The sequence below is a fragment of the Phalacrocorax aristotelis genome, chromosome 2 (genome assembly GCF_949628215.1).
Source record: "Phalacrocorax aristotelis chromosome 2, bGulAri2.1, whole genome shotgun sequence".
Taxonomy (NCBI): Eukaryota; Metazoa; Chordata; class Aves; order Suliformes; family Phalacrocoracidae; genus Phalacrocorax; species Phalacrocorax aristotelis.
The window spans coordinates 132711768-132737196 of record NC_134277.1 but is presented as its reverse complement, the minus strand read 5'-3'; the positions used below and the strand labels follow the sequence as shown (position 1 = coordinate 132737196).

The 25429-nt window shown below is 39.5% G+C and overlaps 1 protein-coding gene across 3 annotated transcripts; it reads right to left on the bottom strand.

Moving 5' to 3' along the window:
* Window positions 1-286: 286 nt before the first annotated feature.
* Window positions 287-24165, bottom strand: TERF1 (telomeric repeat binding factor 1). Of its 3 annotated transcripts, none has more exons than XM_075085238.1 (10): window positions 23937-24165; window positions 20077-20172; window positions 17463-17593; window positions 16701-16787; window positions 15207-15356; window positions 11809-11915; window positions 10655-10720; window positions 10527-10570; window positions 9379-9443; window positions 287-1691 (listed from the first exon to the last, which is right to left on the bottom strand). In XM_075085238.1, exons 1-10 carry the CDS (start codon window positions 24115-24117, stop codon window positions 1533-1535), a joined length of 1086 nt encoding a protein of 361 aa, XP_074941339.1. In that variant the 5' UTR covers window positions 24118-24165; the 3' UTR covers window positions 287-1532. The 3 variants fall into 3 exon arrangements, with proteins under 3 accessions (XP_074941339.1, XP_074941340.1, XP_074941341.1); XM_075085240.1 differs by lacking the exon at window positions 287-1691 and adding an exon at window positions 2544-2595; XM_075085239.1 differs by lacking the exon at window positions 16701-16787.
* Window positions 24166-25429: the final 1264 nt, after the last annotated feature.

Here is a 25429-nt window from a genome sequence, read left to right as displayed (position 1 = left end):
CTTACTGTTAAGACATGTAGCATCTCTGTGGAACCTAAAGACTACTTCTTGCCTCTGGTTTTAGCGGCTGCAAGAAGAAACCGTAGCGTCTGGTGGCAAGAATGAGGAAGGAGCTCTGGCTGAGGTCCTGTCCACAATAACAGTGTGAAAGAAACCTTTGTAACTGTACTTTATCATTTTATCTTAATGGAAGCAGGCCTCCAAAACAGAAAGCAGAGAGATTATCTTAATACTTCCGGAACATTTCAGCCTTCAGGAACACCTCTCTTCCCTTGTAGCCAGGAAAAATAGAGAGGCTTATTTTATTATGACCAGTTTGGACAGAGGCTTTTTCTTGTAAAGTTCTTGTAAAATAAAAACCTTATCCAAGGACAAAGGTACAGAAAACATCTGAAAAGATTTCACTTTTAAAAGAATGCTGTGATACGTTAGTTCAAGTCCCTAGATTCACACCAGTATGACAGTGGAAAGTAGGGGTTTTCTGAGGTTGTGGAACTCTTCCACACAACCTGTGTGGAGAGACAGCATAGTACCATCATCCATCTGTTACAGCCTCTCATGAGCAGGACATTTACAGTGACCGACTGACACCTTGATAGTCACCCCATCAGAGCGTATCTTTGCTTGCTATCACTGCAGACACAGACACTAGAGAGCATAGATGAAACCCGTCTCATGAGCCCTGCTATCAGTGTCAGTATAGACTCATTACTGAGCCCCACTTTCGCCATTCGTTTTTGAGTTTTCCCTTTCCTGCTGGTCTAGAAGGCAGCACTTCTCAAGACAAGGTAGGTGGCACAAGATTATCAAGAGATATTAAGAGCTAGTATCATACTGTTACTTTCCATGTTTTCTATCTCTTCTACGAGATAAAAAGTGCTATTATGTCAATATATATAATCATCATCAACATCACCTTCTGCCTAGAACTTAAGCTTATTTAAAAAAGCAGCACCCTTCTACTTATAAATACAAAATCACATGGATTATCACATTTTTAACTGCAAAAAAAGGAATAAGTTTGTAAAATTAGCAATATCAATACATAATTTTTGGTGTAACTTGCTGACAGAGATGGTAAGTCTGACCAAAATTGCAAAGTGAAGCAAATCAGATTCGAATGGGTTATATGGCAGGAAGTAAAATGGTAAAAAGCTCAATCTGACTAGAGATACAACCCTTTAAAAATACAGAAAACTCGGCTCCATATTAGCCTCTATCAAGCTAAACATGTTGCCAGTCATTTAATACCTCTATGTACATAACTGACCTTTCTTAAATCACTGCAAGCGTTTTCACATTTCAGAAATTAGGTCATCTATTGCGTGTAGATAAAAGGCCAGGCTTTACATTTTAGTTGTCCTCCCAGCAAGTGAGCCTACATGAACGTTTTATACCTATTACTATTCTGTTTCATGTTTTAGGACAGCAACACTGCTGGACACTCTGAGACTAAAATAAATTATTCTGAAAAGCTGGACTAGGTCCTTATGTATAGGCAGGTCAAGAAGAGTTGATTCCTGTAGTCCAAATCAGACTTGTTCAAGCCGGCACAGTGTTCTCCACCGGTCTTTTAACATGACACTAGTTCGGTTGTTGAAGTCACCATGGACCAAAATTTTAGCCCAGTTACCCACTCCAAACTCCTTTACTCCTGATTTCAGTTCCAAGTCTTCTTTGTAAGTCCATCGCTGGGGGAAGAACACAGAAAAATACTGGTTATATGAACAGAGAAAGGTGTTAATGTAAAGGCTATGCATACAGCAATATAAAAGGAAGTTTTTATACAGCACTCTAGTTATTAGAGAGCACAGATGTCTGAGGGTCAGTAGGGTCATTTTGATTCCTTTTGAGCACCGTAACTTGACTAAGTACAACAACTAAGGTTACCAAGTCAAGCGTTGCAACACAGTGGCAGACGTCAACTCGAACGAGAACCACATGCTTCAAGGGTCACAAGTTACAGGAGGAAAAGACAAAAGATATTGGGCAAGTTTTGCTTCATTCAAAACATGCTTTCCAAATCGGTACTTTCTTAGCCAGGACAAACCTTGACTGACCCCAGTATGCATCACAAAAGAGAAAGCATTTTGTGCCACATTAACCTAGGGACTGAGAATCAAGACACCATTTACCAACAGCAAAGGCATTTCAGTGTGTTTAGAAAAAGCAAATCCCAATATTTAGAATGCTGACAGAAGCAAAATGATACATACTACAGTTGAAAGTGAGCTCAGCCATACCCTCAGGTAACAGCTATGCATTTGTTTCTGGCCATTTGTTGAGCCCCCTACTTAAGTCCCATTGTCATGACCTAGAAGCTTTTTAATTTTTAGGGGGTGACATTTCTCTCATAAAGGGAGAGAAAATTACTTGCAGTTACACAGCTGTAAGCAATCCCTTCCAATTAAGTTCTCCAGTGTACTGTTTTTTGCTTAGTTGCTTCTCGAGACAAATATCTCAATACAAACAAAAGACTGCACAGAGAGTGAAAGAAATATGAATTTTTTAGAAAATCAAATACTTGATTTTTAAAAACCTACCTTTACAATAAAGTGTGAGGGAGAACAGAGTATCAACCTTCTTTTATTGTAGCTTTATAAAAATACACATATATATAATGAAAGTTTACAGTATATCCTATCATGCCTATTTTCAACAACATTTTTAATACAGGTGTATTACATAGCCACTTTATCACTCTGGAATAGCAATTAGCAGCTTTAATATGAAAATTTTAAAACATTTTATTCTGCTAGAATCCGATCCTCCAAAAATGTCTCCAAATCCTTGCTTGCTTAATACACAACTTATCGTACTGATGTACGATCAGCGCACCTCCTTAGGCAAACTCAGTTGCATATCATCTATGCACATAAAGGACAGGATCCCCAGTTGAAATAACTGTGCAAGAAAACTGTTCCTAAAAAGGTAAGTATCAATTTCTATTTCAAACTGCAGCTTGATAGCATGTTCTTTCTAAATTTATGCCCCAAAATCTGAAATGTAAAGACTTAACTTCCAGAAAAAATGTAAACCTAAAAATGTAAACTTAAAAATGTTAAATGAGATTGAGATGCGCAGAGAATTGCATTGTGCAGCTGTTCCACTTAATTTATGTGTGTTCACTTCTGCTTCTTGCACTGGAGATATCCTGCCACTCCTGATGGTCTCACGGACCATAGTAAGTTAGGAAAGCAGAGAAATGGTCAATTTTCACTGGTCTTATGCTGGCATTTGTGAGCACCAGCAGACTCCATATTAAAAACCATTAGTTACCAGACTTTTACAAAATCTGCATGTGTTTATATGCATGTCTCGAGCGAACGACTGCTGAAAATCCAACCGAGCAGGTCGCCCATTTCTGCGTTTAACCACTGCCTGTGCTTCACTTGAGTTGCTCTGAAATGGCAAGAAGGCAGCGTTTTTGTTCAGAAGAGCACTATAAAATTTACATAAGCAACTGATCAAAAGCACTGCAATTATTTACATTCAGTGTGTGAAAGCAAAATAGCTAACGTCTGGTAGGCCTTCGCAGGCCTCAGTAGTTAAGAAGCATTTGCAGCTAATGGTCTTGCCAGTCAGAACAATCTAACTGGCAAAGGAATGAACTATTTGTTACAGGATGTACTGTCTAGAGACTCCTTGTCTGATGAATTTCTTTCACTGTGGTTATGTACCATATGCTGCTTATCTGACACAGTTTTGGTGAAAAACCGGTTGTAAAAGTTGTAGGAGCTCTGTAGCTGCCCCAGCTGGCCAGAGTTCATATCAGCAGAGGCTGTCACTGCTGCTCCCAGTCTTCTATAGCCATAGCAGTAAACCACTTCCGCTCTGACATGATCTAAATTGCAATTCAGGTTATCTCCACAGCAGCATCTGGTGCTGCGGACAGGATTCACAATGTCCTGCTTCACTCAGGAGGACTGCAGGCTGCTGCTCTCTGCCACTGATTGGAAAAGTACAGGACCTTTTGGAATCCCTGCTGTGGCTTTGGCTGAGGGTCAGCTGTAGGCTCCTGCAGTGTGCAGGGGCTGGTGAATTCCAGCTTTTAATATAGGTCAGTCCAGCACCCCATTGCCAGCTAAAGAGGAAAATGTAATTCTGGTTTGGTCAAGGTAAGTCTGGGACAGGTACTTCTGGTATCTGGTAAAATTTAGGAAAGGTTGGTCAGGAAAATGTGAGTTGGTTTCTGCTATTAACGTGGTATGAACATGGAATGAACAAGCTGGGTTCAGAAGAGGGCTGAAGCCACATACAGCACCCTAGCAGGAATTGGCATTAACTCAGCTGCAAGGGTAAGGGGTGGAGGTTTGGCACTAGATCTCCAGTTATCCCCTCCCCTGTCTCCAGCTCCAGTATGAGCTTCCTCAGGACCTGATATTAACAGTCCTGACCAGCACAGCAGGCTCAAGATAGATGTTGTAACTAGGAAGAACCCTTGTGTGCCTTATAGCTTTTCCTTCAAGTCTCTAGTTATCGTCAGGCTGGAGGGTCAGCCCAGCAGCAGTAGCTGTGACCTGGCACCCTCTACCTTTCCTTTGTCTCCTCAAATGAGTGAAAATTTCACCTTTTGCCTGAAACAGAGACATCTTCCAAGTGCCTGTGGGATAAGTGCATGAGTGCTTTGTGTTTGGTGCATCCAGCTGCACCAGCTGACATGCAAAGGACAGATGAAGCCGGTGCAAGGGCCAGGATGCAGGCAGGAATACCAGGCAGGCAGATGGGCTGTGCCCATACTTGGGCATCTGCAAACATTTGTGTGCCTGTGAACCTAGAGAGGCATATGTGTGCTTTCACCAGTGAACTTACACCTCTAACAGCCATGGAAGGGGACTTCGTTGCCTGTGTTCACGTCTCACGTGGGTACCATAAGAGGGCAGCACTTTGTCCGTGGAAGTCTGCCTGACCAGCTGTGTCAGCATCCTCTGTGTGTCTCTGGGATTTGTGCTCAGTTTGCTGCTGGGCAAACCTGCAAAAAGGAAAGCAGCAGCCGCATCCCCAGCCTGAGCAGGGACCCCAGGTCCCCAGGCACTGGGCTGGGCTCCAGCAGCCAGGCAGGAAGGTCCTGGGCTAGGGATGCTGGAGGAGGTGGCTGCTCCTAACACCCCTTAACAGGGTTGTAGCCAGCAGGATGTGGTTGAGTGGTGAGTATTCCTGAGATTACATGTATATAATCCTTATGCGATGGGAGACCAATCTTTTGCTAATGCACCTACAAAAAATTAGTAACCAAACCTGTAGAGCTAATAAATCCTCAGGTTAATTGGAAGAACTAGGGCGGGGGGGGGAAATGTTTATAGAACATTAGAAGAACAACAGGAAGAATAAATGGCTGAAGCTGAAGGCCTAGAATGTGTAATTTGGGGGATGAAAAGGTTTACCAGACTATGTACAAAACCTCCTCCTCTAAGTAACAGATCACTTGCAACTATTACATGGATAAATGGTGTCAGCTACAAAGCAGGAGCAAACCTGAGAGAATCAGGCTCTGGCTGACCTTTCCAACTAGAACTTCCAAAATTGTGAAGAATTGGGTAGAAAGGGAAATACAGTTGCAAAGGAATAGCCTAAACTTACACAAATTTAAACTTGATAAAGCCAACTAGTAAAACTGAGTAGTACAGAGGAAAACTGAATTACAGGAAAACAAATGTCACTTAACTCTGCACATAACATACCCAGTGGAAATTTAAATCTCATGGCTGCTCTCATAAGACAAGTGCACACCATCCTGCTTGTGCAAAAGGGATGGCCGGGCAGGACAATCCAAGACCAGCCAGTATGATTGGCAGTGCCACTAGAGATCCATGTGTCCAAAAATGCTCAGAGAAATCCCTCATCTGAGGAAATATGGCTTTTTGTTTTTAATTTTTTAAACACTTCTCCTAATGAGCTAGAATCCATCTGGGGATCCTTAAAGGATTCTGCCCTTAAGATTAACAACAATTCAGGCACTGGGGATGGGCCAGGTGACAATTTTCAGTGGCATTCTGCATAGTTTCCCCTTCTTTTGAATTTAAGCTGCTAAAAGTGGCAGCAGCACTCAGTGGCAGCGGGGTGATGGAGTTTAGATAACATTCTGCCTGATCAAAATTGGATTCTGGTTATTCTGCAGCAAGTAAAAATTTGGCATCTACACAAAGTGCAAGCTGAGGTATGTGAAGATCAAACTTCACATCTGAAAGTCAGACTTATTTCAGCTTAATGCAACTATCAGTGAAGAAACTATGATCACTGATAAACATCACTAACCAGTGAAAGAATTGAGTGTTAGTCATTCAGCTGTGTTTCTGAAGAGTTAGAAACTTAAAACTTCTCTAAAGTAGTCTATCCTTTATCAAAAACTTCCTTTTTCCAATCCTTCCCGTTTCACAGATCTTTTGCGACATGAGCAGTGAATGGTGTGGTGTTTTTTTTTTTTTTCTTCAAACTACTAAAAGGCAGAGATTCCTTTGGAACCATCTAGTTCATCTCATTTCAGAGCATGCCAGAAAACTTTCCTAAATAAAATCTTTATTCAAATAACACAGTTATGCTTGACCTACAGCACCAGATAATTCAAATACTTCCAGCAGAAACAATCACAACCCTTGTTACTTGTTGTAATTATTAATTACATTTGCTGTTGAAAGGGTTGCGTTTTTTTTTTAGCTTGTTTTGCTTTTAAATAGCTTACACTGAGTTTTTTAAAAATAAGTTTCTTCAGTTTAACATATAAACAAGGAGCCTGCCTTACAGGTAAACCAGAGACTGACCCACTTTTTGTTTTCACTGAGGAACTATACAGAGCAGTAACTTGCCTCCCCACCACACACACACACTAACAAACTGCCTGTGCCCTCTGGGATGGTGGTTATGCAGACTCTAGCATTGCACTGTTACAGGCTCGGAAGACTGGTTAAGAGACCGGACATAATGCAGCACTGTGCTTGAGCTAACATAATCACAGTGCCTACTCCAAAGCAATGTGACCTTTGGCTAGCTCAGAAAGCTGGCAGAGCAAGCTTGAGTTTGCCACACGGACTGTGTGGATGTACCCTCACATATCTAGAGATCTTGTTATTCCTGAGTCAGTTGTGCTCTAGTAACCTGTCTTCCTTTGATTATGTGTTCAGGAACTTTTCTCTGATTTCTGCCCCCACCACCTGCCCCATAGAGTTCAGCTGTATGTGGGTTGTTTTAATTTGTTTTTGTGACCATCCTTCCCCCTCACCCCCCCAGTCAGACTAAATTCTGAAAACCCAGATTTTCATACACATTCTTTAATCTAAGCAAACTGCCAGTCAGACTTTAGACAATTCACAGGACTTGCCATACACATACAGGATACAAGTTGAGTACAAAGAGTTCCCTAAAATCTGTGACACTGGCATCCCCTAATTTAGAGATGAGAAAATAAAATACACTTCCTTTCAATAGCACTGCAGACTGTTGTATGCAGCTAACTGAAAACACAGCAATGAAAGGCTGAAAATGGGCACTGAACCATTGCAATGAAATGCCATTTGCAGAACAATGCCAACATTGAAAGAAGGACTACATGGAAAAGGAAGTTCTAGAAGTCAACAGCTCTGACATTCACTACATTCTTTCATGCATGCAGACAATTTTACAACCCAGATAATTAAGCAGAGGAGTGCATTTGTTTAAAAGGCCAATATCATTGCTTTCTATACAGTATTTCTGAGAGGTCTTACTGGCAGGAATATGGTGTAAATTTCAGGCAGACAGTAAATGCCTAATTCTAAGTGTTTAAAGATACATAGTACTGAATTTTAATTTCTTTCAAGTCTTTATAAAATTTTCAGTGAGTTCTTCGCTACTATCAGATGTAGTGTTCTATACATTTAGTCTTCAGATTTCAATTAAGGTTGAACAACAGAATTAATCATGACAGCTATTTTTTTCTTGTGAGATCTGCGCACAAGACCTGGACAGTGCTTGTAGCTGACCCCATAACAGACCACTTCAACATAAAAACAGGTGAATATAAAGCTGTTATTAGCTCTGCATCAGTTGTGGTCCAATGAGTTTAAATCTTGATGTTGAAAAGACTGATGGAAGTGTGCATGCTTACCAACAACTGGCTGACAAGGTACCTATCCAAGTATAAACTAGAATAAAGTAACAAGCAAATGCAGTATGCCCCAGTATTTTAGTTTTTTAGGGCACTGGCTGTATTTGCAGCTTTTAAGGAGGTTCTCAGAGATTTAACTATTCCTGAGACTTGTGAGAAACTGAAAAACTGTTTATATATAGCAAGGAGCTTAACCTCCAAGAATAGATAAGCTCTCATTAGGACCTCAACCAATTTGAGGACAGCATGCAACTGAAGACTTAACCAGTACTTCAACTTCAGGGAAAATGCTTAAAGAACTGGGAATAAGTACAGCTCTCCTCAAGGAGAGTCTGAAAAACACATAAGCAGGTTTGTCCTTCCCTGTTATATGAAAAATGATATGTCAAAATGAACATCAGAAAGATGAAACAGCTCACTTCAAAATGGATGTATGTTGATAACCTGCACTGTTACCTAAACAGAAAGACTCCATATTGCTTCCCAAAAAATACTCTTAAAAGGAATTCAACAATGGGAATAAATGTATTTAATATTATTTCATTCCAAAGTGTTTATAATTTAATCATGATAACTGAAGAAAACAGACTATGCACAAAGATCAGTTTGTAACAGTTCAGCCCAACACCAAATCAACTTCAGATTCCCTTCTATTAACGTATACACTCCTGTAGTTTCCCCCAATAAGGAATTCTAGCATTAGTGAAATCATAGAATGATTTTGAGTAATTCAATGAAGTAGGCTTACCCACGAAGAGAATGCAAAAGACCATATGAAATGCAGAGTTATAAAAAGACCCTACTATTTGGTTTATAAAAACTAGAATACTTTTCCAAGTAAAATATATGTTTTTACCTCACATGAAGAAAGTACTGAATTATAAAATTGCTATATCTTTAACCTTCTAAGAGGGCAAACAAAAAGTCTTGTGTTTGCCCAAAATTCTCACAGGCAAATGACATCCTGGAGTTCTTTCATCCAAACAGTGGAAAGAATTTTTTATTTTTTTCATGTTTTAAAATTACTCAGAGTAAGTTTTAATAACAGTGTACTTTAATAAATTAAAGGCTTATAAGCATTAGCAACAATATTTGAGACTCCACAAAAAAAGTCCTTTTTGTTTTTAGAAACAGGAATTAGAACTAAAAGAAGTTGTTTCAGGAGGTGCACAGCTTGAGTAATGTGGAGAATCTTAAGCCTAGGTATTTTGGAGACACGGTCAAATGAAATTGGGAAAAAAATTCTGTGCAGTGCAGATTAATTTTATCTCATTTTAGAACAAAGAATGGGTACAAACCTGTCGTCTTCGGCCACAAGCCAAAGCATCTTCATGTTCTTCCACATTTTGCAAGCTGTTCAGACCTAGAAGACAGTTAATATACATCCAGACCAATGAGGAGTCAACCTTAAGGCAGGCTTTTGCCTTCTACCATTTACATGGGACCAGAATGTACACTATTTTGATATGCTTTCACAGACTGGGAAGATTTCAGTCTGTTTATATATGAATACACATATACACATGAATCTCACATTAGTCTCAGGACTCAAAAATAAGTCTGTTCAAAAAAGTCACTATATTTTCTATGCAACAGAGCTTATGGAAGAGTTATATTTTAAACAATTAGGTCAAAACTAATATATAACAATGAAACATTTCTACCAAAATGAAATATTTTTACTATACATATTGCTCTCATTTTACATAGAGAGAGTGGAAACTAACCAGCAACCAGAGCTACAATACTTTATATATACTGGTTCCGTGATTTCCATAAAACACGTATCAGGTTCTAACTGTGGCAAGCACCCAAGGCACCTTAAGAGTTTGCCCTTTCAAGTACACCTGGCCACATGCAGAGACTATAATGTCATCTGTGTAGTAAGATGATACTAAAGGTTATAAGTGTTATATAACCCATGCTGTATGTTTTAAAAAAGTAATACCAGGAGAACGCACAAATTTCCTAACTTGGTGTATTTTACACTACAATTTGTCTTTCCAATCAGCCAATGTCTTCAGTTCATTCCTCCTAAAGTTATCTAGGTCAAAAGTCAGAAATATATACACAGTTATACAATGTATATACAGTATATATACACAGTTTCAGTACTTCTCTGACAGCTTTCTTTTGCACAGAATATTGTAAATCCCAGTAAAGCAAACAAGGAAACAAAAACCAAAGTGAACCTGAAAATAGCGTACGATTTTGCAAAATGAGTTGCCAGAGAACCTCAAGCCATTTCAGTTTATTAAGCATGGCAAGCACCAAATCAGCATTTGGGCAGAAACCACATAAAACAGGTGAGAGGGTTTTTTTCACTATAATAATTTTTATATTAATCCAATTACATCAGATAGCACTTATCAAACCAACCCATTTATTGCGAGGGGGTGTTTGACATGACTTGGTTTTGAAAGTGTAAAAATAAGCTAATACTCACTCTGAAGAACTCTGCTCACTCTGTGTTTCCATCCTGAACGAGGCCTGAAGGAACATAGAACTTAAGTAAAAACATGCAGAATTTCATGAGATGTTTATGACCAAGAACAACAACAAAAAAAAGTTTACCTTATTGTGGTTTTTTTTGTGTCTTCAGCTGACTGATTTGTAAATCTCTGTTGCCCTTCCATTGATCTTTTAAAAAAAAACAAAGGCAAAAAAATTTCATAGACAGCAACTTACCATTTCTGTGATTCAACAATAATTTAAAGAAAGAAAATCCTAAGATTTCTCTACAGAATAAGCACTATACAAACACTAACAGCTTCAATCCATTAACCCTCTTAACCTTGCCTCCCTATACCTGGAAGAGAAATACACAAGACATTACACATTTAAGTTAAAGACACGAGGCATTTCACACATCTAGCTTTTCATACCTTCTCCATGATCTAGAAGTTGTTTCCACAGGTTTTTTTATCAAGTCTTTCATACTACACCTCTCAGATGTAATTGTGTCAGGAGCTGTCCTTCTAAAAAAATTCTTATGACTTGTTTTCCTGTATACTCTATCTGCATCACTCAATTTCTTTAACTAAATGATGCTAAGTATTCCAAGTATAAAACCACAGAAATACAAGCTCTCTCCCAGTGAAAGACTACAATTTATTATCCAAGGAAAACAACTGGTGATAAATACAGAATATTAGTATTTTTCAAAATAAAGTCAAATGATAGGGTAAGGAACTGGGCTTCATGTTTCCCCAGCATTTCTTAGAAAAGTGTATAATTGTTTTGAGGATTCACATTGCTTGAATCATGAAGCAACATAACTATTTCCTATCACACTAGTATCACTAAGAGAATCTTGTGTTCAGCTGTAAGGAAAAAATAGACTAATTCTCATTCCTTATCCTCTTTCTTCTCCAGATGACCTACAGTCTGAAACTAGGAGGGAAGGACTAAAAGGAGCTCAATCAAGCATTAAAAAAAAGCGAAGTGTTTCTATGTTTTTATTGTTATACAAGACTGACAGCTGTTTAAACTGAAAAACGTATATCCTCAACAAGTACTTAAACTTAATGCCAAGCTATTTGATGTAAATGCCAAAAGTAACAGCCATAGAAAAGCCAAAACTTAAAAACAGAGAATGTGCTTGTAGTTGATTTTGTATTGGACAGCAGTTTGGAATTTAACATCCTTCCCTTTACCGACTTTTAGTTCTACAAGTTTCAAGTTACTGTCCAAGCACATCCCTCAGCAGTATAATGCTTAATACAAACCTTTCTTTTGTTTCCAAATTCCCTTTGTCATTTTCGTTGACATTCACAGTTTTGTTTTGTAATGCTGTTGCTCCCAGTCCTTCAGATTCTACCTGTTTCATGGCTGCCTGTGAGAAATTGAATCAGTACTTTAAAATTAAAGCCACCCAGTACCCAGATATTAGTTCACACTAAGACGAATATGTGTACTTTCTACTAGGACTAATAGTGCTTATTTCACAGACTCTTCAAAGGTATTACCATTAAAATAAGCAGTTTCAAAACTGTAGTGCGTTAAGCTGAAATCCATCAAGATCTTCATCAGCTAATAACTCAGAAATTTTAGCCATAGCTGCAAGTGATATTTATATGGACACACAGAAACACAGTGAATACTTGCATAATAAAGTGAACACATAGATGTGTTAAATACATTGCAGAGATTAACTGAGACTGCAAACACTATCAAAGTACTCCAAAGTCTGTTTTTTATAACTAAATTAGAAACTGAACACTGACAGGCCTCAAGTTCATCTAGTTCTGTAGCACATGCCAGAATAAAGCATACCTATAACACGTTCAGAAGACATGTATAATCAGACTTTAGGCTTGTAATGTAACCTTTCCTGTATTAGCAAAAGAATTTTGTAACGTCCTAAACTTTTAGCTGCAAACTAAGATTATTTCTCCTCCATTCCCAAGAGGAGGAAGGAATAGTTCATTACTCTCTATAGAATATCCAGAGGATTTTAAGATTTCTACTTTTCCTTAGATACCTCCTGCTTACTTGGTATAATAAATGACACCTTAAAAAGAAAAAAACTTGGTCCACATGAAGTCATTCTTGCCACTTTGCTACCAACTTTCTTCTCTAGCATCTTAAGGAATGCTTACTGCCCAAGCCATCTGTGTACCATCATTACTAAGCGGAGCCAACCATCTTCCATCCAACCCTGTCTGTACATTCCAAGAGGTGATCTGTTTGCAACATTCAAATATCAAAATAATTTCTTGACAGATTCACTACAGGCCCAATATTAATTCTTTTACTGCTTAGCCAGTTGCTCCCACTTTTCATCTATTTCATCTTTCAGGGCTTGCTTTTGCCTCCTGTTAGTTTTCTGTCATCTATCCCATTTTGTCTTCTTGAAATCTTAACCTATCCTTCATAGTAGCGTGCAGAATCTCTCAAGATTTATAAAAGAGTCAGATAATATAAAAACATTCTGTTTCACTCATTCATACATGAAAATACTGGAAGGTATTCTGGTCACAGAATACTTCCAATCACAGAAGAAAATGTTTTACTGTCAGAAAATTCACAGCTACCCAGCTACTACATCCTTCAGCTTTAAGTTTTCAAAATACTGGCTCTTTTATGGTGGTTGATGGTAGCAGAAGACATGTGAAAGTGAGGATGTGTTTCCATACATATAAATCGGTAGAAAGGATTTAGTAAAAAAAGTTAAAATCTACTATATTGTATTTTAAAAGTTAACAGTAGCTTTCAAATTGTCTTTGACCCTGAAAATAATTCTTCTGAAAGTGAAAGTTTTAAACAAAAAATTACAAAGTATTCAGATCAATACTTTCTTGGTATAGGTCATTTTTCCTTGTAATGCATTATTTGTAGCTTAGGGCAGCTAACCTATAAGAGTTTCTTAAAGTGCAAGAGCTTCAACAACAGCAGAAGCTGCAAACTTGTAAATTCCAAGCTTGACAATAACGTAGAAAAAGCAGACTACAAAACAGTCTAGCAATGCAGACTACCTTATGGTGGATGAAAAGCTGGACATGAGCTGGCAATATGTGCTTGCAGCCCAGAAGGCAAACTGTATCCTGGGCTGCATCAAAAGCGTGGCCAGCAAGAGAAGGGGGGTGATTCTGCCCCTCTGCTCTGCGATCGTGAGACCCCACCTAGAGTACTGCATCCAGCTCTGGAGGCCTCAGTACAGGAAAGAAATGGACCTGTTGGAGCAGGAGCAGGACTTGTTGTGATAGGACAAAGGGTAATGGTTTTAAACTAAAAGAGGGTAGATTCAGGCTAGATGCAAAGACAACATTTTTTATGATGAGGGGGATGAAACGCTGGAACAGGTTGCCCAGAGAGGTGCTAGATACCCCAACCCTGGAAACATCCAAGGTCAGGTTGGACAGGGCTCTGAGCAACCTGATCTAGCTGAAGATGTCCCTGCTCATTGCAAGTGGCTTAGACTAGGTGATCTTTAAAGGTCCAGCACAAACTATTCTATGATTATACTTCTGCATACGGCACCAGAAGAAAGAGAAGAGAGATTAACAGTTAAAGCTAGAGTGGTTTTCTGTAGAGAACACAGGGTACGCTGCTGGGAAACAGCTAGGTGTATTGCACAGCAGAAGTAGGAACTCTTCAGAGTTGCCTCCTCGATGTCCCAGAGTAACTCAGTCCAAAGTAAAGATTTCAGAAGTAACAGCTGCAACATTGGTGCCGACAGTAGGACAGATGTGCAGGCAGTCGGGGTGCAACACAGAGGACCTAGGTAAGCTAGCAGGGTGTTCAGGGCCTCATCTGACACCTCCAAACCACCACGTCCTCTTCAGCTCAAAGAAATAGCCTTGAAAAAGAAACCTGAAAACTGATGGCCCAGTAAAATCATTAATAAAAGATATTGTATTATACTTTGAATGCATTTAATAAGCTCTCTAGTCTCTCCTTCTGGTAAGAAAATGAAAACCCTGGAGGAACTTCAGGTTTGTTTATCTAAATTTGCTTCTTGTTACAAAAGCACAAGCATCTAGAGGTAATTGAGTAATCCAATATTCTTTTATAGGAAGTAAACATAAGAGAAATTCTTTACAATCCTCCTGAAGATGAACTGCAGGAGGAATGTTGTTCTTGCTGATTTTAAACCACTTTTGAGCAAGACTGTTTGTAAGGAGGTTTTTTTTTTTTTATTTACAGGAAGACAGCAATAATAGTTTTCTGTCTCCTAACTCCTCTGCCATTCCTAAAGCTTTTAGTCAAATTAACAGGTCTTGATCTTTTAGTTTTAGTATGAAAAGTCACACAGACTTGAAAATATTAAACATATAGTTACATTATTTTTAGTGAGTCTCAGATCAGAAGTGCTTCTCTTCAATACACACTAATGACAGCCCTCATTTTAATCATGCTTTTTTCCCAACTTTTTTTCCTAATCAAAACAGTTGTGGAAAAAACATTCACAAAATATATTTCAGATAAGTTTTACTCCTACTTTCTCCTAAACATATATTAATTAAAAAAAGAAGTTGAATAAGACAATCCAAAGGAAGATAAAGCTTCCTCTTCATCTAATACAATAACTGAATATTGTCTGAACAACTCCGTTTACAGTATAAATCTATTTATTCTTATCAGGTACCTCTTTTGAAATGTTTTGAAAATAGTTTTGACATACCTGTATTAAGAAGTTAGTTTCATTTTCTTTCATATAAAGTTCAACGTAAGACTTGATTTTATTTATCAAAAGATTGTAACTGAAGCTCTGGAGAAGGGGAACATACGGATCCTTGCTTTTAATTACGGTTGCCAGCTTCACCCTTAAAGGCTAAGAAAAGCACAGCTTTATACAACACAAAAATACATCCTGCAGTAAACTTGGCATCTATGCTAAACAGGACATATGCAAAGCTAAACATGATCATTATATGCTTCTCTGAATATGCCTATACAACTTCATGCTACAGTTTGAAAGGATTCTAAAATTAACTAGGCATAATACCAGTGCTCAGTAAATGGTTGAGCATAACTTCCCAGAGATCCTCATTTTCATTCCCTTTATGAATGGCACTGAAAGCAAGGTTGCTGATGGAGCAAAAGCACCCAGAAAAAGCCACTCATTACTGGGTTCTCTTTTCTCATTTGCTGCCTCAAAAAGACTGCCATTGAAAGGCGTTTACAGCATTCAGGAAAAGGATTTAGTACAGTAGCATTAATGACGCATCGATACTGATAACTAACTTCACATTTTGTCTATCAACTACTCCGACTCTTATAGAGACCAATATAGCCAAGAATTAACTTCTGTGTACAGGTTGGATTCTTATTTATGTATTTGAATACTATTACCACAGCCTACACTTTCCAAACACCTGAATCCTCCAAATGAAGAACGTATCTGAAGAATAAGTTAGACCCATGCTACTATTAACAAAGAACATGTGTCCTAATATACCAGAGGAAGAAGAAAGAGGCAGCATTTTTGCCTTTTCTTCTTTTTGCCTACAGTCGTCCTCCTGTTCTTCTCTCCACCCCAGCAAATTCAGGGGTGTGCACTAGCCATTATTTTGAAGAGATACGCACTTGAACTTGCATCTTCTGGATGGTGGAGTCAACATCAAACCGGGAGGAGGCCCAGCTCACATATGTTATCTTTTCCAGATAGAGGCATAATAATATCCACTCTATACTACAGCTGCTATTGAGCTTTTCTTCCCTGTGATACTTCCGTATGTAGAACACTAATCAGAGACAAAAAATGTGTACTGCAATGGTTCAGAAAAAGTCAGCAGACTGATTATTAGGGAGTTACTATGTCTCTACCATCATGTTTATACTGTCTTTACTCTGAAAAAACAGCAGTATCAAATTCCCAGAATCTATAGTGACACCTCACTCCTCATATGAGGTGGGAAAGAGGATGAAGTTCAGACTGATGCTACCCACAGTGAAAACCAACTGCTGCTAGAAGCATTTTACTCCCTCAGATCACCCATTATTTCTATCAGTCCCCTAGCCACAGACTTCCTTTTATTTTACAAGTGCTATGGGTGTGTGAGTGACTGCAAAGGCAGTAATTAGGATGAAGATATTCAGGTGGCATTTGCTAACTTTGGAACTCCATTCCCCTCTGAAAATGAGAGAGCTTAATGCAATTTAAGCAAGTTACTACCTTATCTGAGTCCGAGTCTGTAAATAGCCTTTCAAGAACTTCAGCAGCCTCCCTGAAATATCCATTTTCCATATGGACTGCTACAATCTACAATAAACATAATCATAAGATATGCCGAAATGTATTTCTCCTGAGATGCAGAAAAAACAAGTCACACATTTACAGTTTTGTAAGACTTACAAAATCCAGAGAATTATATATTTAAGGGTTGCCAGCAATTATCTAGTTGTAACAGTTTGTCCTGAAGTAATACTAAATGTCACGTACAAAGGCCCAAAACCTCTCCATCAGGCATTTAAAAGGATCCTCACTAATGCAAAATGTCCCATACTTACCTAAGTATTGCTTTACTCTTTCCCTGAAAGACTTGCACAGTCCCAGTAGCTGTAAACATGTTTTTACATGTTTCTCTTTGAAATCAAGAGTTTTCTAATACAAAAAATTATTTTTAAGCAAAAAAAAAAAGAAAAGCTATATTATATTTTAAAGTTCAAGGTACTACTGTTTTGAAATTGACCTCCTATTTGATATCTAATTTTTTTCAGATTGGCAGCTTTTGAAACAGTTTTGAACTGGGACAAACAGGAACCAGTTTAGAGAAGGTGTTCCTTGTACAGATCTATTTACTCTGTGCTTGAAAATACAACAAACTTTGAAAACTCAGTTCAGCCTGCTAATAGCCCACGCTTTTTGTAAAAGGAGCCCTGTTTTAGCAGAACAAATAGGTAGCACCCTGAAACATTTTGAATAAGTCACACAGACCTGAATTTGAATCAAGCAATGAATATCTTCATGAATCTTTTCCAGTTTAATTTCTTCCCTTTCAAGTAAAATCCAGAAAGACAGAGCAGATTCCAAAGGTGAAATTCTTTGATCATTGTCAAAATGGCATTCTTGGGGGGGGGGGGGGGGGGGAGAGAAAAAAAAAAGAAAAAGGTATTTTCATCTTAAAGAATAAATCTAAATATATTACATTATTTATACACAATTAATATGTACTATATGTAATTTCAATTCCTTTTTCCACAAATAATTTTAGTCTCTCTCTTCAGGTGTTTAAAAGACCTGAAGTAAATCCCTTCTTTTCAGAGATACTGGTTCTTCCTACCTACCCTTGCTAATAATGTTAGTGTTGCATTTTTAAGGGAAATTATGTGTCTGCTAATTACTGTCCACTTAAAATGCCACTTGCAATAGTGCTAAGATTGGCATCATGTATTTGGGCTGGCATTAACAATACTCTTACATTAAGCTTGGCATCAGATATCAAAAAATTTGGTTTTGACACTGTTAATTTTGTAATATAAACACTACCCTAAGTTTTGGGTTGTGGGGTTTTTTTCCTTTCAGTCTATCCCTGTATTTCCATGTCTTAACTTTTTTTCATATTTGAAGGGGTTAAACTGAGAAGGAAATTCAAACAGCTTAAAACAGGACCGTCACTGAAAAAACAGAAGCAACCTCTCATGTCATTGTGCTGCTGTGCCAACACCAAGGTTTGTGCAGCTCCCAGCAAGCAGGATCAGTGACCAGTTCTGGCAGAAATCTAGCCATATGAAATAGAAGTATTTCATACAGGTAAACAATATTTTACATATTCAACACATTTTCATTTCTTTTATTCTACATATTTCCAATTGAATCAAAATAAAAACTACTTTTAAATTAAGTAAAAAAATACATATTTCTGTTTATTCTGTTTAAATTTTCTTCCATCTTTTTGGCAAATTTACTTGCAGTTCTAACCTATCATCATGTATAAAAACACAGTACTATCAAAATCCATTCCCCCCCTTTTTTTTTTTTTAAAGCTTTTGGGACAGTCTATAACTGTATCTCTTTTCTGAAGATTATTTGAAGCTGCTTGTTTTGCCCAATACTCCCTTTTTCCAGTAACATTTTATTCCAGCCAAATAACTGTCCCCTCACTCTAGAAGCAGTTTCCCAGGCTGGTCATTGCACATCTGTACAATGAATGTGCCAACAGAACAGATGCGGTAGGAGCTGGCAGGTGTACAAGGCTGCTTTTTTCCCCCATGGCACTGCCAGCTTAGCTCAAGATGTTCAATGAGCTACAGCCTCACTTATTCCTTCATTTTATGTGACATCATAGCAGAATCTCTCTCAGTATCTTCTTACTCCTTACAGTAAGTATTTTTCAGAAGGTAAACAATTTAAGCAACACTGAAAAAAAGTTTTGATATGCACTATAGGGAAAGTCAGACACTGAAAATTTAAATAGGATTATATGTATATATACACATTAAAAAAACACCTCTGTGTTTCTCTAATTACTGTTTCAATCAAAAGAGCTGGCATCTGAAACAGCCTACTCCAATTTAAGGCTCAGTACAGATTAAATATTTTAATAACTGGAAAAGAATTAGAAAAGCTACCATACAATATATTAGCTTTCCATGTACATCGCACAACTACATCTGATATAATGCCTACTAAGCGCATGCAGTCTTCCTCACCACACAGGTCATTCTCTACACTGCTATATACAAACATACATCTAAGTCATATTCCCAAGTGTTATATACAATAATATAGTAGTTTCATAATTTCTATATGACAACATATTTTAAATATTAGAATTTGATTCTCATGTTTACCTAAATCAAAGAGATTTATTACCTGACAAGCAACATAAGAAATTCAATTTTATAAAAACAAGCCTTTGTGGCACTGCTAGGCTAGAATACATTTTTCTTCCACGCTCATGCTGGTAAGATTGCTTTTGAAGTCCTTAAATTCCAATTAGTTTTATCAAGCAGTGAAAACTTGCAGCAAAAAAAGTTAAGTCTTCCAGAAACTTGAGCATGAAAGCAAAGTCAGCTTGGCTAAAACAGTAAGTTGTGAATACAGCCAGTGAGGAGACATGGTAGTGAATAAAAGTTCCAAGGACCTGCTGCCAACTGAAAGTCTTACAGCCTTCTGTAAGAAACACAGGCAGTCATCCTTTTCATCCATATTCTTATTCCTACTGTCTGTCTGACTTTAACCTCTAGAGTTACATGTGCAGAAAGAAACACACATTCTGTGCTTTAAAGTGCAAATATTGCACACTTAGAGCTAATCAATCTTTTCCAGTGTATTTCTTTTGTTGATGCTGCTCTGACCAAAAAAGACCTATAATTTAAGAAGCATATAGTAATTCAAACTCACAGCAGCTAAATCAGTCACAGAATAGCAGTGGTCCTGGATACACCTCAGTCACACGCAGAATATAGACAGTCCAAAATATATAGAGTTCAGTCATTTATAAATATATATATGTACAGTACAGGCTTGTGAAAGCATACCTAACACACCTCTGTGCAAGTTCATTGAAATCTATTTAAATAAGTGAAAAAAGAATCAAAGTATTTACCAAGGTTTTTTCCTTCTGCAATTCTTATCAAAAGCTGACAGAGATACACTGTTTTTTTCTGATGTGTAGGTATTTTGGAGAGGCGATTAATAAGAGCTGGAAAAGAAAAGTTAAGTCAGTCTTGCTCCAGCACTGCCACAGTGTGGCTAGAAATATACTAGACACTGTTATCAGACTTCAAATTTCTAATTCATTAGGAAACTGATAAAGTGCATTTTGTTAACGTTCTTCGATGTGAAAGAACTTAAATCACATTTAACAATTTGACCAGAAAAACCTATCCCTCTTGCAGTTCACAAGAGTAAACTAGAAGTGGTAAGATGCATCACAGGCTTATATTAATCAAATTAGAAGACCACAGACTCTTACATAAATAAATGAAGTTTCGTTTTGCTCAGTAGCTAATTATGAAAGACAACTGCCTGCTCTAGAGAAATTTCTGTGGAATGCCCACCAAACGTGAACCACATGCAGACTGGTAACACTTATATATTGCTATAGCAACCGACAGACCAAAAGCAATAAAAGCTGCAAGGATAGATTAGTCAGAAACATAAATCTACAAGGGAAATCCTCCTCACAACGTTGGAAGGTCACGAGGATTATTACATATTTTAGAATGGGAGCTATCATGAGATTATTTCTATCATGCCGGTTACTGTGAACTTCATATTTTAGTGTGTTGGATATAGTAATTAGTCTTCACAGCATAATACAGAAACAGTCAAAATGAAAAGTGAAGAATAGGCAAGTCACTTGCCTAAGCTACAGACTTAACACCCTAGTTCAGGAAGCATTTAGGTACACACTTCAGTGTCAGCCTAGCAAGAGCCAGGATTCTGAAGCATGGGACCCCCAGGTTTTCAGTGACCCAACTAGAGCACATAACACATGGTTTTACATGGAAGTACCCAGCCTACTTGCTTATTAGTGTATGATAGTCTCCTATGAGCAATGGATAAGCATGATATTACAAAGTAATTAAACAGCCCCGAGCAATTACCTAAGATCACATTGAACAGAATATTATCATTTAGTCTTGGAAGATGAATCACAGAATCAATCACAGACTGGTAGGGGTTGGAAGGGACCTCTGGAGATCACCTTGTCCAACCCCCCCCCCACTTGAGCAGGCACACCTAGAGCAGGGGGCACAGGAGCGCATCCAGGTGGGTTTTGAATGTCTCCAGGGAAGGAGACTCCACAGCCTCCCTGGGCAGCCTGTTCCACTGCTCTGTCACCCTCACAGGAAAGAAGTTTTCTCATATTTAAGTGGAACTTCCTGTGTTCCAACTTGTGCCCATCGCCCCTTGTCCTGTCATTGGGCAAAGCAAGGACAGGTGATACAAGAGCTTTTCATTCCTACAGCCAAAATAGGAAGCAGGATTCTTTTTTTACTTAGAACAGGTGTTCTAAGAGCTGTTCAGAGCTTGGATGAGTTCAGTGATAGAGGTAAGCACTATTATCGTGCCCTGAAGATGGAGCCAGAGCTTGGAAATTCTAGAAGTAGGCAGAATAATGTAGCTAAACAATTCTACATAAGACAAAGGGTCATCCTGGCAAGTAGCTTGAGACCTTTCTGCTTTCTCTGTTCTTTTAAGGTGCACCTGCATTAGTGCTTTAATTCAGTGCAGGGGTGAATTTTTAAAGCAAACTTCCTATCATCCGTTTGTACAATGGACCAGTCTTGAGTACAGGAACTGAGTTTCTTCAGAGCTATTCGGAGAAAAAGAAATCTTGAAATGTTTAGTGTGTGGACACCAGGTCCCTAGCAGCAATTACTCACAAGTAATGCAGACAACCAGAAAGAGACATGGCCTTTGTATCTTTTTTAGACTGTTCTCCCTCCCTGCCCCAAGGTAGTTTCTCAATTAATCTAACAGTGCCCTCAGTGATAAATTGCTTTCCTTCCTATGGCCCCTCAAATGTATTTCCCATCTAAGCCTTTCATTAGAAATTCTAAAAATCCGGTTCCTTGACACATAGATACCTACACAAGCTAGTTCAGGTATACAGACCATAACATCCTGTCAAGGCCAGTTAAGGTAGGCAATGCATATAACCTTGCCATGCTGTCTTTAAATCCTTAATCCCAGGTAACCTAGCTATTTCTACTTGGCAGTGTACTGAGCTATAATATATTATAGAGAAATATTATTTGTCTCCTAATAAAGTAGTTCATCTTGTTCCTTTAGCCTTCCTACCTTTCTGCACTTGCTTCAGTTTGAATTGACCCTCCTGTTGCCAGCCAATCGTTATTTCGGTAGGGTCTCTCTTTGACATATGCAAGAGTAATAGTTCTGTGTTCCTATGAAAAAAACCACACCTACTTTTCTAATGGAATCTTATGACTGTGCTTAGGTTTTTCCATAGACACTTACATTTCTGATTTTTGCAATCTTACAGCATCAATATGCGCAACTCTGTTGCTGAACAGAGCAGGAACAAATTCCAAATTTGCTATTAATTCCCAGTTCCACGTGACCTTGCATTCTGTACAATTGAATGAATTGTTTCCATTAATATGGTCCTCAAAAGTCTCACTATTCTTCTCAGGAGATATTCCAATCTGGTTCTGTGTTGACAGCGTCTCTGCTTCCCACCTACATCTTCGCGACATTTCAGTACAATTCTCCCACTGAGCCACAGTCCCAAGGCCAAACACAAAAGAAGTGCCATTATTAGTTTAACCTAGCAGCCCCCCATTCAATGTACTACTTATTATCTTTAGATTTCTTACCTTTTACAATTCCTCATATCAATTTCCTTACTAATCATTCTGCATACCATAGCATTCCGTTCTTTGCAAAAGTTTAAACAAGTCATACTATCACATTTAGTCGAGTCAAGAACACACACAAAAAAAATTCCCAAACACTCTAACCTGGTGCCTTCAGGAAAATTATTTCTAACAGAAAAAACATCATAAATCCATCAAATTTATCTGAGACCTAGCCATTTGCTTCCAGCTGTTAATTATTCTCGCTGTTAAATGTTTCTCATTTTAAATACATGTTTTCCCATTCAAAAATCCAGTCACCAGACTTCATTCCACCTTCATCTGCTAAACAGCTATAGTTGTCTAGCATACAACTTGGAATACTTCTAGCCTTCTACCATCACCCTGACCATAAGCTCAAGGAACTCGGTGTATTTAAGAAATTCTACTCTGCTTTTTACCACAGTTGTGTCCCTTCACTAAATCGGCTACAAGTTTTCAGTAGCCTTGAGCTCTCATTATCTGAGGCCTCAGTTTCAGTAACCGCTGGTTACATTCGAGCTTCAGAGTCAAGATGACAAACACCAACGCTTACATTCACCTAATCGTCTAAGAGACTTCACCCCCAACCCCCCAGTAACCAGTTTTATTGTGACAGCTCAGTTTGCTTCCCTCCCTGCTCTCGTTTAACTAAAACAGCAACATTTCCCAAAAAATCTGACTATTTTACAATACTCCAGTAAAGGTGCCATTGCACGCTAAACTCAAACACCAGTGGATTTAAAAAAAAAAAAAATTAAGTAAAAAAATTGCAGGCTGCACTGTTTTACTTCCACCATCGGCAAGGGTTGCTGATACTGTTCAGCACGCTCAGCAGACTCGCCTGTGTCATTCTGGGAACCTTCTGGAGTCCTCAAAAGCCCTGAAAACCTCCTCAACGCTAGCGACCACGATCATGAGGAGGCTCACGGAACGCACGCAAGAACGCGCTCACAGATAAGAGCAGAAGCACTTTTAGCGTGACGAAGAAAGCCGCCCCTCGCGCTTTGCCGGGACGCGCTGCCCTCGGAGCAGCCGCAGCCGCCCGAGAGCCGCGGGGACGGCACGCCCGGGACCCCCGGTAGCGGCCGCCGCCCCTCACCCTGCGCCACGTCCCTCCACCGCCGGAACTCGGCCGCGCACCCCTCCCGGAAGCGCCGGCACAGGCAGTAGCAGGCGAACTCCAGCATCCAGTCCGCGGCCACCGCTTCCACCTCGGCCGGCGGGGGCGGTATCCAGCCGCCGCCCGCCTCGCCCGGAGAGCAGCCGGCCGCCTCGGCCATCTTCAACCCGCCCGCCAAACGGCTGCCGGCCCCGCCCCCGCCAACGGTCCAGCTCGCCCTTCCCCCAGCCCCGCCCCTCCCGCGCGGCAGCCATTCAGCGCGGCCGCCTCCTCCCGGCCGTGGCCGTCGTCACTTCCTCTGAGGGGGAGAGGCGGAGCCTGGGTGGGTGCGGCCGTGACGTCACGGGGCACCCGCCGGAGGGGTGTAAGCACGAGGGGCTGACGTCACCTCGTCCCCTGGCAGGGGTGTTCTGGAAGGCGTGGTGTCAGAGGCTGAGAAGTTAAAGGATTGCCCTGCTTGGAGCAGGTGGCTATGAGAGGTCTCGTGGCTTTTAGGAGACTAAAAGGTAAAACACAGGTGTTTTGTGCAGGTGTGATACAGAGGGGTTCACGTAAACATGGCTTCATGTGGGTTCTGGAGGGAGAAAGCTGCTGGAGGAAGGAGGGAGAACATGTCAGTGTTGCAGAGCCTGGAAGCTGAAAAGTGGAAGCCTCGACTTGGTAATGAAGCCTGGGGTGGAATGTGAAGAGGGACTGAATTAGTTGGAGTGTGGAGTGCATCTATCTGAGAAGGCAATCCTTTGTATCTGTTAAAATGTAGAATCACAGAATCCTAAAGGTTGGAAAAGACCTCTAGGATCATCAAATCCAACTGTCACCCCAACACTGCCATGCCTCCTAAACCATGTCGCCAAGTGCCATGTCTACACATTTTTTGAACACCTACAGGGATGGTGAGACCACCACCTCTCTGGGCAGCCTGTTCCGATGCCTGACCACTCTTTCAGTAAGGATTTTTTTCCTAATATCCAGTCTAAACCTCTGCTGGCACAACTTGAGGCCATTTCCTCTCATCCTGTAACTAGTAACTTGGGAGAAGAGACCAACACCCACCTCACTACAACCCCCTTTCAGGTAGTTTAGAGAGTAAGACCTAAGGATGAAGAAGGTAGTGTACAAAGAGGTGAATTTAAGGCAAATCACAGAATCACAGGTTGGAAGGGACCTCAGTGATCATCTAGTCCAACCTTTCTAGGAAGAGCACAGTCTAAACAAGATGGCCCAGCATGCTGTCCAGCCTAATCTTGAAAGTGTCCAATGTGGCTGAGTCAACCACTTCCCTGGGGAGATTATTCCAATGGTTGACTGTTCTCAGTGTGAAAAATTTCCCTCTGGTGTCCAATCAGAATCTCCCCAAGAGCAACTTGTGTCCATTCCCCCTTGTCCTCTCCATGTGACTCCATGTAAAAAGGGAGTCTCCATCTTCTTTGTAGCTACCCCTGAAGTACTGGTACATGGTGATGAGATCCCCT